The 12,044-nt window shown below is 45.3% G+C and overlaps 2 protein-coding genes across 10 annotated transcripts; one reads left to right on the forward strand and one right to left on the reverse strand.

Annotated features, from left to right (window-relative positions):
- Nucleotides 1-25: 25 nt before the first annotated feature.
- Nucleotides 26-3,784, reverse strand: Rpp38 (ribonuclease P/MRP subunit p38). Of its 9 annotated transcripts, none has more exons than XM_052156511.1 (3): nt 3,716-3,784; nt 2,612-2,694; nt 26-959 (listed from the first exon to the last, which is right to left on the reverse strand). In XM_052156511.1, exon 3 carries the CDS (start codon nt 947-949, stop codon nt 107-109), a length of 843 nt encoding a protein of 280 aa, XP_052012471.1. In that variant the 5' UTR covers nt 950-959; nt 2,612-2,694; nt 3,716-3,784; the 3' UTR covers nt 26-106. The 9 variants fall into 9 exon arrangements, with proteins under 9 accessions (XP_052012471.1, XP_052012472.1, XP_052012467.1 ...); XM_052156512.1 differs by lacking the exon at nt 3,716-3,784 and adding an exon at nt 3,581-3,668 and having other exon boundaries at nt 2,632-2,694; XM_052156507.1 differs by lacking the exon at nt 3,716-3,784 and adding an exon at nt 3,581-3,668.
- A 2,172-nt stretch (nt 3,785-5,956) lies between these two features.
- Nucleotides 5,957-10,834, forward strand: Acbd7 (acyl-CoA binding domain containing 7). Its single transcript, XM_052157126.1, has 4 exons — nt 5,957-6,019; nt 10,213-10,333; nt 10,433-10,495; nt 10,583-10,834. The coding sequence occupies exons 1-4, from the start codon at nt 6,008-6,010 to the stop codon at nt 10,654-10,656; spliced, it is 270 nt and encodes an 89-aa protein (XP_052013086.1). The 5' UTR covers nt 5,957-6,007; the 3' UTR covers nt 10,657-10,834.
- Nucleotides 10,835-12,044: the final 1,210 nt, after the last annotated feature.

A 12,044-nucleotide genomic window follows, 5' to 3' on the forward strand; every position in this document is an offset into this window, starting at 1 on the left:
AAACCTCCATGCAGGATCCCAAGAATATATGTAAATACATTTGATTTTATTTGTTTCAGTGCTTATTTTGACCATATCCTTACATGAAGTGACAAGTCATATAAAACTAATTTGAAATGGGTTTTTTACTTTTGGGTGGTTTCCTTATCTTATTAGGGTTGGGAATGAGTTTCTTTATTTTAAGGGGTTGTAGTGTTACAGCTGAAGTTTGTCCACCTTCTGCAAGCTTCCTCTTACTAAGTTTTGTAAGGTCATCAAATGAAGTGTCCAAAATCTCTGTGTCCTGGCTCTCCAAAGGTTCAGTCTCGAGAATGTCTGTGGGATCTTGGGTTCTATCTGGAAGCCATGGCACATTTAAGCTGGGTACCCTGGGAATGATGGCTCCTACTTCATTAGCAAAGTCCATGGTATTCTTTCTGAAACCCAAGGCTAGCACACATTTTAAGCCAATGACGGGAGCAATTCTCTGGCTGAGCTGAGGTACCTGACAGGCAGGAACAGCTCTGCTTAGACTCAGCTGAATCAAGTGTGAGGTAATGACGGCAGGCTTGACTGACTTGCACACTAGAACCAGGAGCAGCTCATTCCTCTCCAGAGCTCTGGTGACTTCATTAACACCAATGACCAGCTGTTTTCTGATGTGTACAGATGTCCACCCTGATGCCTGCAGATCCCCATCCTGCTCTTTTGGATCCTTGTTAATCTCAACATCTGGCCCGCACCTTTGCTTTTTTATAAGAGCTGATTTTTTCCTTTTCTTCTTATCTTCAATTTTCTGAAGTCCAATAGATTTAAACTTGTCTTCCAGAGTCTGTAATATAAAGTGTATGTCTTCTCTCTCCAAGGTGCTCCAGGAAATAACATAAGGGTTGTTCAGTGATGTCTTTACAACCGGAGGTCTAGTCTTCCGAATAGAGCCCCTCTTTGGAGCCTGAGGGGCTGCAGCCATCTTGAAAACCCTTGGAAAGAAGCCCTCATATTAGAGATGCATAAATACCCCCTATTTTTTTTCATGACACTCAACAAGCACGTGACAGGGACTGGTGTTACTCTTCTTACAAATTTGTTAGCCTCTTCCAAACTCTAACTGGACTTCCACAAGTTGATTTTAAAGATGTTAAAAACATTTATTAGGTTTGGGTCACATAGCACATGTGGTCAGAGGAGAGCTCTCAAGGTAGATTTTCTCTGTCAGAGTCTCTCGGGGTTGAACTCAGGCCACAAGCTCGGTAGTCTAAATGCCTTTCCCCTCTGGACCATCTTGCCAGCCCCTCCTTCGTTCATTCATAAGCACATTTACTGAGCTACTGCAGTGGGCGGATGGTGTTCCAGACAGCTGCCCACACAGCTTACCTCGTCTGGGCACCGAAGTTCATAATGAACCAGGTCAGATTTTAAGAACCAAAACAGTAATCTATGTCCATGCTAAGATTTTGTAACTCCTTTGTTAGTCTCCCCTCCTCTCAAGATCCCCAAGTTCCTAAAACATCTGAGACATGCAGGCACATATTTTCCCTCTCACGTGATTATAAGATGACTGCTTTGGCGGGCAATCTCATGAAACAGGAAAAAATTGTTAAGAAATTTCAGAGATTGAACCATTAGGGAGAAATAAATGAGCTTGAGCTCCTTCCAAAAGCAAATTCAAAACAAGACACTGGCCAGGCAGTGGCGGCGCACACCTTTAATCCCAGTGCTTGGGAGGCAGAGGCAGGCAGATTTCTGAGTTTGAGGCCAGCCTGGTCTACAGAGGGAGTTCCAGGACAGCCAGGGCTACACAGAGAAACCCTGTCTTAAACCAAAAATACAAAACACTAGTTTATTTGTTCTTCCTAGTGGAGAAGGTTAATATAGTAACCTTACAGACAAGTTAGGATGTTAACTGCACTCTTATCGGGCATTCATTCATTTAGATCCTGCTTATCCTTCCCCAAGCAACTGTATACTTCCTCTTCTCCGCCGTCTCCTTCCTAGAGTTCATCGGAGAACTCTCAAGACCAGGTTGACAAGCTTCAAATAAGTCCGCTCTACTTAAGGTTCCTCTCATTCAGGGCACTTTCTCCACGCATCCTAGTTCCTAACACAGAGTTCACCGGCGTGGATTAGGAAGCAGACTCACTGTACAACTCACAGCTAGGTTTTCTGAAGACTTAATCATGGCTCCATCTTAGAAACAACCTGTGGCTGACTCTCACCCTAGAGCTTACGGAGTTGGGATTCCTGTGCCTCAGGTGCTGGTCAAAAGCTGCCCAACATTTAGAGGTGTTGGTGTGGGACAGGTGGCATTTCCAAACTAAACAGCCTTTGGAAATGGCGTTACAGGCTCACAGTAAGAGCTGCAATCTTGATTCTGTCAGTGCTGCCCACTGCTACAGTCATTGGCTATTAATAACTGCTTCCTTTCCCCACCATGCACTGCACTATTCCAATCGATGCCCCATTAGCTGCATGTTCCCAAGCTCAGAGATGTAAGAACAGCAAGAACAGGCCATCCAAATCTAATGAGGTGACTGCCAGCAGTTGGTAGCTAGCTTTAGGTAAAATGACCAGGAAGCAAGACAAACGGTCCACCACAGCTCTTGCCAAACTGCAAGTCAGTTACTGTACTTGCCTTGCACGAGGGACACTCACAGTTAGATGGTCTGCAACCAAGGGACTGCAAGATTGCGATGCACTTCACTGATACTCAAGAACCTAGAAGGGGAGATGGAAAAAAAAAAAGCCAAGTCTACATAAAGTGCCCGCCATGCAATACAGAATTTTTAAAATGCTTAAGAATACAGAGCATGCTCAAATACCTTGCCAACGATGTCTGCAGGCTGCTACTGCCTACAGGATCGACTGCAAACTCAAAATGTTTCCCTTTTCACGCTCCCATTTCACCCACCATGTATATTACAGATTCTGGCTATTTAATGAGGCCTCTGGTTTCTCGTGTACTTATTCAACTCACACTGTGTCTGGTATGGCGCTCACATGCCACATGGGTTTTTTTTCCTACCAAATTATTATGAATCATCCTTGATGCTGCAGGCCATTAGGCACTGGGGAAAGCAAAAAGCTTCTGCGAGTAATAAAAACGGCTTACTACCTAAAACCAGAGTAGTGAGATACCTTGAGGAACAAGCAGTAGCGGCCTTAGTTCGAGTATCTGGAAGAAACGACTATAACAACCTCTTAAAGAATTCCTTCCAAAGGAAGAAGGAAGCAGGCAGTGAGCGATCCCAGAAGAGTAGTAAAGTTCGGTATCGCCCGAACAGAGAAGCTAGAGTTGGAGTCATTGGGTAAGAACAAGCTGGTGACTCCAGAGAGCCTTTCAGGAGGGTGGCGCGATTAGAAACGCGTCACAGACCTTGATTTGGTGAAGAGACCCTGGAAAGGCTGTCCGCAGCAGAGACGCTCCCGCGGTCTCGGAGAGACGTCACAGCACGCGACGGAAGGAAACCTCCGGAGCCAGGGATCCACTGTGAGGCCAGCGGGAAAGAACCTCGGGACGACCGGGCACTGGATGACCCCCGCCCCGCGGTGGCCCGGGTGCTCACAGGCTTGGGACTCGGACCACAGGGACGCACGCGCCCACCTGTGCAGAAGCGCCCCGCGGAGACCACGCGACGGATCGATGCCCTACAGCAACTCGGCCACCACCGGGACCCCGGCGCCGCCTCCACGTGCGCCTGCACTGCGCGTGCGCAGAACACGAGCCCCGCCTACCTACTTGTCTGCATCGCGTCCCTCCCAGTTAGGGGCGTCAGGCGTAGTGTAGCGATGTCTCGGGAAAAATCTCTAAACCAGGGACAGAGCTCTGAGCAGCACTGCGCAGCCGTGCATTCTATCTCGCGAGAGTCTGTGGTTGCCGTAGCAACCAGCCTGGCTCGCTTCTGACCGGTTGTCTGCAGATGATGATGTACCGAGCAGTTCCTGGAGCCTGGTTCTGTGAGAGGTTTACCCGTCCTTTTGGCTCTCCGTATTTAGCCCAGTTGCTTCTACCTCGGAACTCTGACCCGCTGTCTCTTTCCGTTCTAGGGACGCAAAGCTCCAGCCCTTATAGCCATCCATTCCCCTGCACAGGTCCCCGCGCCACATAAACCAAATAAGTAGGGCTTATAGGGATGCACGTCTTTACAACTTATGTGAAGAATCTTGAGCCCAGGCTGCTATGTTGAAACCCTAGCCTTGCCTCTAGCTAGTGTCCCTACGCCTCGGGCGACTTAATTAGCCTTCTATGAAATGATAAAAATAGCGCCTATTCTGCGGATTAGAAGAGCGTTCTGTGTAAGATGCTTACCACAGCGCCTGCCGCACGATGAGAGTCTGACAAACGGAACCGCGATGACCCAGTGACAACTGTGGCAGAATTAAGCTAATAAAAATTATATATAACCTCTACTATTTTGGTCCTTGTTTTCTTTTTGCAAACTTGGCAATATTTCCACTAGAATTTTACCCAAAAGAATATATCTCAAAAATAATTACCATTTGTGTAACACAAAACTTACAAGAAAAAATTATTATTATTATTATTATTATTGTTTGTTTGTTTTTCGAAACAGGGTTTGTCTGTGTAGCCTTGGCTGTCCTGGAACTCACTCTGTAGTCCAGGTTGGCCTCGAACTCAGAAATCCGCCTGCTTCTGCCTCCCAAGTGCTGGGATTAAAGGCGTGCGCCACCACCGCCTGGCAACAAAAATTAATTTAAAGGATTTTTTTATCCTTTATGAAAATGCAATCACTTCTATACATTTTGTTCAGAGTAATCTACTAACTTATTTCACATAGATGTGTGCTAAAACCCAGTAATATCAATTCAGTTTATGTTCAGATTTTTTCTATAAACATATGCTTCCTGTAGTTCTCTAAATTACTATGCATTTGGTTATTTGGTTATTATAATATATAAAACCAAATGGTCAATTTACTTTTCAATGATTGCTGTTATTTTACACTATAAATAACAGTTATGTTTGTGAATATACAGTTTATGAATATACCGTTTATAAAACTAGTTAAGTTTATGAATATCTCAAAGTAGTTTAATAACTTAGAAGGTTTATAAAAGTGCTCTTTTCATATTAACTCTTGAACGGCTAGATTTAAAGGATACAATAATATCACATTAGCTTAAGATTCTGGATCAGAAATTATAGCATTAAAACTGACAATAAAACCCGTCAATAAAAATGTGCAAGAATTGAATGAACATTAGATTCCCCTTGTCTTGCATGCAGTTCTGAGCTTTGCCCAGCATTGTATGCTATTGTGGGTTTGTGGAGTCTACAAACATACTGTTAATACAATGGTTTTTGGTTTTTTAGTTTTTTATTACTGTGTAGTAATTATCCAAAATACTTCATTGTGGCTTTTCCTGAATGTCTACAATCAGTCCAACATTTAAAAGTCAGTTAATTGGGAATGGACTTTAGTGTTGAGCTGCCAAATCAAAGTCTGTGCTGTTGGAAGGAATGAACGTCTGTGTCCATGGCAACAATATGAATGGGCGATGTCTCGAGTACTCGGGCCATTCCCAGGCAACACTGGGCAGCAGTGCCACCCTTTCACCGATCAAGTCAGTAAAGAGAAAGGGCACCTGATAAGGCTCGGAACTTTTATTTATACTCAGGTAAACACAAAATCAGCACCAAGTCGCTTCCCTTTGTGTCGAATTCCCCAGAGTCGATATCCGCCAAGCCTGAGGTCAGGTATCGGGTGTTAAGTGTATTCTAGCTGTGTTAAGGAACCAACTCTTTAGAACTTCAGCATACAGTGCTATAGTGAAACCCTGTGCAAAGGGGGAGTATGTAAAAGAGAGAGGAGATTAAAAGAGCTCGAGACCCTGGGCAGGTACGAGCTACCGCCCAGATACGCCCTCCTGCTCCGGTGACCAATTAGAGAGTTGCCCATGCCCAGAGAGCAACCAATAGGAGAGACCGGGGGAGGAGCACTGCCCTTTAAGCGGCCAAGCCCGGGGGACTGTCTGAGCTGGGAGAGCCACAACCTTGCGTCTTATCATCATGTCCTTGCAGGTAAGCCAGATCTGGGAAGGCCGTGCACGAGCAATGCTCCGAGAACGAAGCGCTGATAGGATGAGAGGAGCTGTGGTAGTCCTGGAGCAGGGCAGGGGCAGGTAACCCCCAGGAGCGTTCTGCTGCGACCCTGCAGTCACTCGCACACCTGCCCAAGCGCCTCTTTATCGCACAGTACATCGCGCCTCGCCATCTGTTGACAAGGACCCAGGATCTCCATAGCAACCTGTTTGGCCCTCAGGGATAGTTTAAATTACCCAGATCTGAAAAGACAGCTCCTGGCGGGGCTGGGGTGGGGTGGAGGGCTTCTTCACCTCTCTCTTGACCACTCCAGGAAGCAGATGACATCCATTGGGGCCTCCACGTCCCCTTGCTCTTGGGGACCTCGGGAGGTTCTCATAGATGTGTTTTGTTGAATAGCAGGGCTAGACTATGAAGCTCTGATTTTACCGTTTTATTGATAGGAGTGGAAAGAGAATAAATATGAATTAAAAACCAGGAAACCCTTTTCTCAGATAAGCACACAAATCTTGCTTCCATATGTATGTCCTTCCAAGTGTGTAGAATGAAAGGTGTGTGCACGCAATACACCTGTGACATAGTTCTTATACAAACAGTTTTATTAGCATTTTCTCACTAAATCAAGATACACTTTCCGCTCACTCTCACTCTGGTTCTCCCTCCCTCCTCCCTCTTTCTTCCCTCTCCCTCCCTCTCTCTCTTTGAGACCAGGTCTTTCTGTGAACTCCTGGCTGTCATGGAACTCACCCTGTAGACTGGGCTGGCCTCAAATTCCCAGAGATCTGCTTGATTCTGCCTCTAAAGTGATAGGACTAAATGTCACCGCCACCAGGCTTAAGATACACGTTTCTACTGCATAACATTTTATATTACAAATATAGCGAACTTTAACTATTTCTTCAGGCAAGATGTTATCATAGGTAAAATGACAAACCCCATCTCCTTCTCAGTCTGGATATGTTAATGTGTGTGTGTGTGTGTGTGTGTTACCGGCTGGCAAGTCTGGTGATCAGAACCTTCAGGAAGGCACATGGTAGAAAGAGAACTGACTCTTGCAATCGTTCCCTGACCTCCACACGCATGCCATGGTACATGTGCACCCACACACATGCCCACATGCTGTAGTAAACGTGGAGTAAATAAAAGAGGCGAGAGGCAGGTAAATGAGCCACCTCCACAGGCAGCAGGGGAAAGGGATCTTTAGGACTTAAAGGTTTATGAACATCATGAGGGGACAATAAGCTAAGGCATGTGAGAAACTACCCTGACAACAGGGCAGCATTGACGCTAGCCTTGGTTCAATAATTAAAATGGATACAGGGTGAGGGTTTCTGTTACTTCAGTGTTGAATGCATTAAATCTATTATTGCTGTAATGAAAGCATTCTTTCATTTCGATAAAATAAGATTCTAGTTTTAAAAGATACATACTTGCTTGATGTGGGCATCAGTAAGATCAAAGAGCAACTGTTTATGCTTAAAGAATAAATTGTAACAAATAAAAAGTTCTTAAAACATATGTGTATTATTTCAATTTGAAATTCTCACCAATGTAATAATATAACAAAAAATACAATATATTCTAGATGTGGGGAGTGTTATTCATTGGAGACAGGTGTGGGATCCCACACACCTGGAACCCCAGCACTTAGGACTTGGAGACAGGAGAGTTGGGAGTCCAAGGTCATCATCCTTAGTGGCAGACTCAAAGCAGCACTGTGCTACATGAGTTGCTGTTTCAGAAAAACGCAAAGTATTTCAAGCAGAAGAGAAAGATTAAAGCAGGTTAGAAAGCCATTTGTTTAAGAGAGGGGACGTGGCCTGTGTGGGTCGGTCTGTAGGTTACTTAGCATTCAGGAGTCCCAGGGTTCACCTGCCACTAATAGCAAAACTGAAGTAGGGTGATCATTTAAGTGTGATGTTCTAGGATAGACAAGACAACATATGCAAATCCTTACACACACACACACACATAGACCCATGCATACTGATGCACACACACATACACAGTACACTGGTAGTTCATTTGCCAGTTCATTTGCTGGTAAGTACTTGTTACAAACACCATAACCATGGGAACCCAGTAGATACTGAAGATGTGGTATTTTGATAACTTGTTCCTAGGCCTAAAATTATTTTGAAAATCAAAGTTTAAAATCATAATAAAAGTAAAAAAAAAAAAAAACATATTGGAAAGCCAGCAGCTAGTAGCTGGCTAGGATATTCAAATGTCTTCTCTCTTCAGAATGGAAATGGCGTTAGGATAGACATTATGTACCTCCATACCTGGGTGTTGTTAATGGCTCACTAGTGGAAATGAGACTGAGACCATGGTCCTTTTTTTTTTTTAACATTTATAAATGTTAGCAGATTGTTCCAGAAGTAAAAACGTAAATGGAATCCCTTCTTTAGTTACAATCTCCCAATTTTATTTATAAAGTATAGCACAGGTCCTTTGTTTTGCACAGGGGGAAGGTTAATTTTTCAGAAAAGCGTCTTGCTATGTAGCCCAGGCTAGCCTCCAACTTCAGCTGATCCTACCACCTCTGCTTCTCTAGTGTTAGGATTGCAGGTGTTTACTTTCACGCCTGGTCTGACAGGACATTTTACTTAGACTCATTTCCTTCCTAGATGATGAAGCTGAGGCAGGGGGCTAGGGATGTACCTCTTCTGGCCTGGAGATGCAGCAGTGGTAGGATGTCTGCAGGAAACCCTGGCCTTGACCCCAAACACCACAGGATGGGGGAGGGGAACGTGCCTTTAATTCCAGCATTTGGAAAGCAGGGGCGGGTGGGCCTCTGAGATCAAGGCCAGCCTGGTCTATAGATCGAGTTCCAGGATAGCCAGGACTAACCATAAAAACCCTGCCTTGAAAAACCAGCCAGCCAACTAAGCAAGAATAGTGGTGTGTAGTGGGAGGTGATTTTATAATCAGAACACACACACACACACACACACACACACACACAGTGTATGATTCAAATAGCTTAAGTGCCTTGACTGAGGAATTTCTCTTCCTAGTTCAAGGGCGAGTTGCTCAATTGCTTCACAAAGCTTGTGTGTAGGCTGACTGTTCTACTCACGTTCCGCAGTTCCACAGAAGGTGACACAAGTGAACTGTGAGTCACCTTCAGAGGCTGTCTTCAGAAGGGAGAGATTTGATCGGAAATGTCCAGAGGTCCCGTGCGGTCCTTTGATGTGGTGTCCTGTGACTCGTTGAGAATGCCCATCCCTGACACAGGAAGGATGGGAACAGGAGGGCCTTGGAGCACACTGTGAATGTGAGAGGACACTGTTCCCGGGGCAGATGAAGATCACACCCAACAAAGACACTGCGATCTTACTCAGCAGAGACAGAATCGCCTGCCACAGGAGCCCAGCTCCCAGAGCGCAGGAATGTAGGGACGGACGGTGGCATTCCTTTGGCCCAGAATGCTTTGAAAGTCACTGTCAACTGCAGCCATGTAAAGATGTTCCAGCTGCGGTAACTCTGATCCACTCAGCAAGGATACACCTAATGGTCTCTGACTGGGCTCCTGCCCTGGGTCAGTAGACGAGAGCTTGACAGTAGATACAAAGGTGAATAAGGTATTATCTAAGTGAAGGTATTAACATAAATAAGTTATGCCTGCCCTTTATTCTGGGTATCTCGGGGAACAAATGATGTAATGCGACCCCGACTTTCTGTTGAGTCCTAGGGAACTCCATCCAGGTTGTCAGGGGCAGCGTTTCCAGTCTGTGTCTTCACACTGGACACCCTTACCCAAGATTCATGGCAAGCCTGGTGGTTTCTGAACCAGTGTCCTTCCTTTCCTGTAGCCACTCCCACTCCCACCTCTGTTGTCAGGGCAATGGCTGCTCACCAACAATTCTCTGTAAAGTGATTTCTCTCCAGCATTTGTTATAGAGGAAGGGAAGAGGAGAGGAGGGGAAGAGAGGAGAGGGGAGGGGAGGAGAAATTACCAAAAAAAAAAAAAAAAAATTGTTCAGGATGAGACACGTTTGCTAATCAACCCCAAAGTAAGATAAACAACTTCATTTTCCTGGAAATCAGTTGATATGAGGCTTATAATTTTAAAAATAAAATTAGATTTTGTGTGTGTGCCTGGCGTGCAGGTAAGTATATGTACCCTACGTGCACCTTTTGCATGAACTTGCGGTCTCTTACCCTAGGCTGATTTCGACCAGGTGGCCCAAGACGTGAGGAAGCTGAAAAGCAGACCGGAAGATGAAGAACTCAAGGAACTCTATGGGCTCTACAAACAGTCCGTCATCGGAGACATCAACATTGGTGGTACCTGATCTTTGTCTCAAACAGATGTTGTCATCTGCACGCTACTCATAGAAGTGCACAGTGAAAAGTAACAGTGTAACGCTCTCCTTCTCTTCACAGCGTGTCCAGTCATGTTAGATCTAAAGGGTAAGGCCAAGTGGGAAGCTTGGAACCGCCAAAAAGGTTTGTGACTCTTAAACAAGGTTAAAACAAACCTTCTTCCCCTCTGCCCGCCCTGCTTGGTGAGCTAACGTGTCTGTGTCTCTCTAGGGCTGTCGAAGGAAGACGCCATGCGTGCTTACATTTCGAAAGCGAGAGAGCTGATTGAGAAATATGGAATTTAGAATATGACGGAGGAGACGACAGATCTCCTCTGGAAGCCTCCATATGCATTAGTCACTCTCTACATAAAATCATGTATTTTTTTTTCTGTTAGCATGAATTATAATCCTCAGGACTATGTCAACAGTTACCTGATTTTACTCACTCGAGCAAGGTGACTTTAAAAAGTTCCTTTGCAAAAACTGCTTTTGTCGTATGCCTACGCGCTTTAATAAATGTTTCTTTTTTGCCTTTATGTCTGTGTGGATATGTGTATGTGTGTGTTGAGCATGTGTATGCATGTATGTGGAGGCCAGAGGTGTGCTTTTCCCGGGTGTGCTATTGGCTTCCTGTGAGGCGAGACCTCTCACTGGCATGCAGCTCAGCCGGTGCTAGACTGACTAGCCCAGGAGTCCTCTTACCTCTTCCTCTTCAGCCCTGAGATTACAGAGGTGACCCAGCATCCCAGGCGTGCTACGTGGGGCCTGGGGCTTGAACTCAAGTCTTTCTGCTTTCGAGGCAAGCTCTTTCCTGACTGAGCCATCTTCCCAGCCCGGACATCTTTCTTGACTCCATCTGTTACTCTGCAATGAGTTAGTGCTACTGGGCCAGTCAAAGATGTTTATTCAGAATTAACAGCAGCCAGACTCTTTCCCAGTGCTTCAGGAAAGGGAGCTGGGAGGGTCATGGGTTAGGACAGCCTGGGCTACATGGTGAGACCCTATCTCAAAAATACAGAAAACCCTAAAACTGAAGGGAAAGGTACAGAGATCAAATAAACAGAAGAACACCATGCCACACCTAGCTGATATGGAAAAGTTTCCTCCTCCTCCTCCTCCTCCTCTTCTTCTTCTTCTTTTTTTTTTTTTTTTTTTTTTGGTTTTTCAAGACAGGGTTTCTCTGTGTAGCCCTGGCTGTCCTGGAACTCACTCTGTAGACCAGGCTGGCCTCAAACTCAGAAATCCACCTGCCTCTGCCTCCCAAGCGCTAGGATTAAAGCCGTGCGCCACCTAAATTTCCTAACCAGCCCGTGGCTGCTCACGGAAGAGCTTTGAGTTTCGGGTGGTCTTCCTATCCTAGGGAACAGTAATCGCTAAGGGCTGTGTTTTGATGAACCAGCAATTACTCTGATGAAATAGATCTAAAGTATAGTTCTTTTTTTTTTAATTTATTCGATATATTTTTATTTACATTTCAAATGATTTCCCCTTTTCTGGCTCCCCACTCCCCGAAAGTCCCATAAGCCCTCTTCCCTCCCCCTGTTCCCCCATCTGCCCCTTCCCACTTTCCTTCTGGTATTCCCCTACTCTGCTACACTGAGTCTTTCCAGAACCAGGGGCCACTCCTCCGTTCCTCTTGGGCATCATTTAATATGTGGATTATGTTTTGGGTATTCCAGTTTTCTAGGCTA

This window comes from Apodemus sylvaticus, chromosome 14 (genome assembly GCF_947179515.1).
Source record: "Apodemus sylvaticus chromosome 14, mApoSyl1.1, whole genome shotgun sequence".
NCBI lineage: Eukaryota > Metazoa > Chordata > Mammalia > Rodentia > Muridae > Apodemus > Apodemus sylvaticus.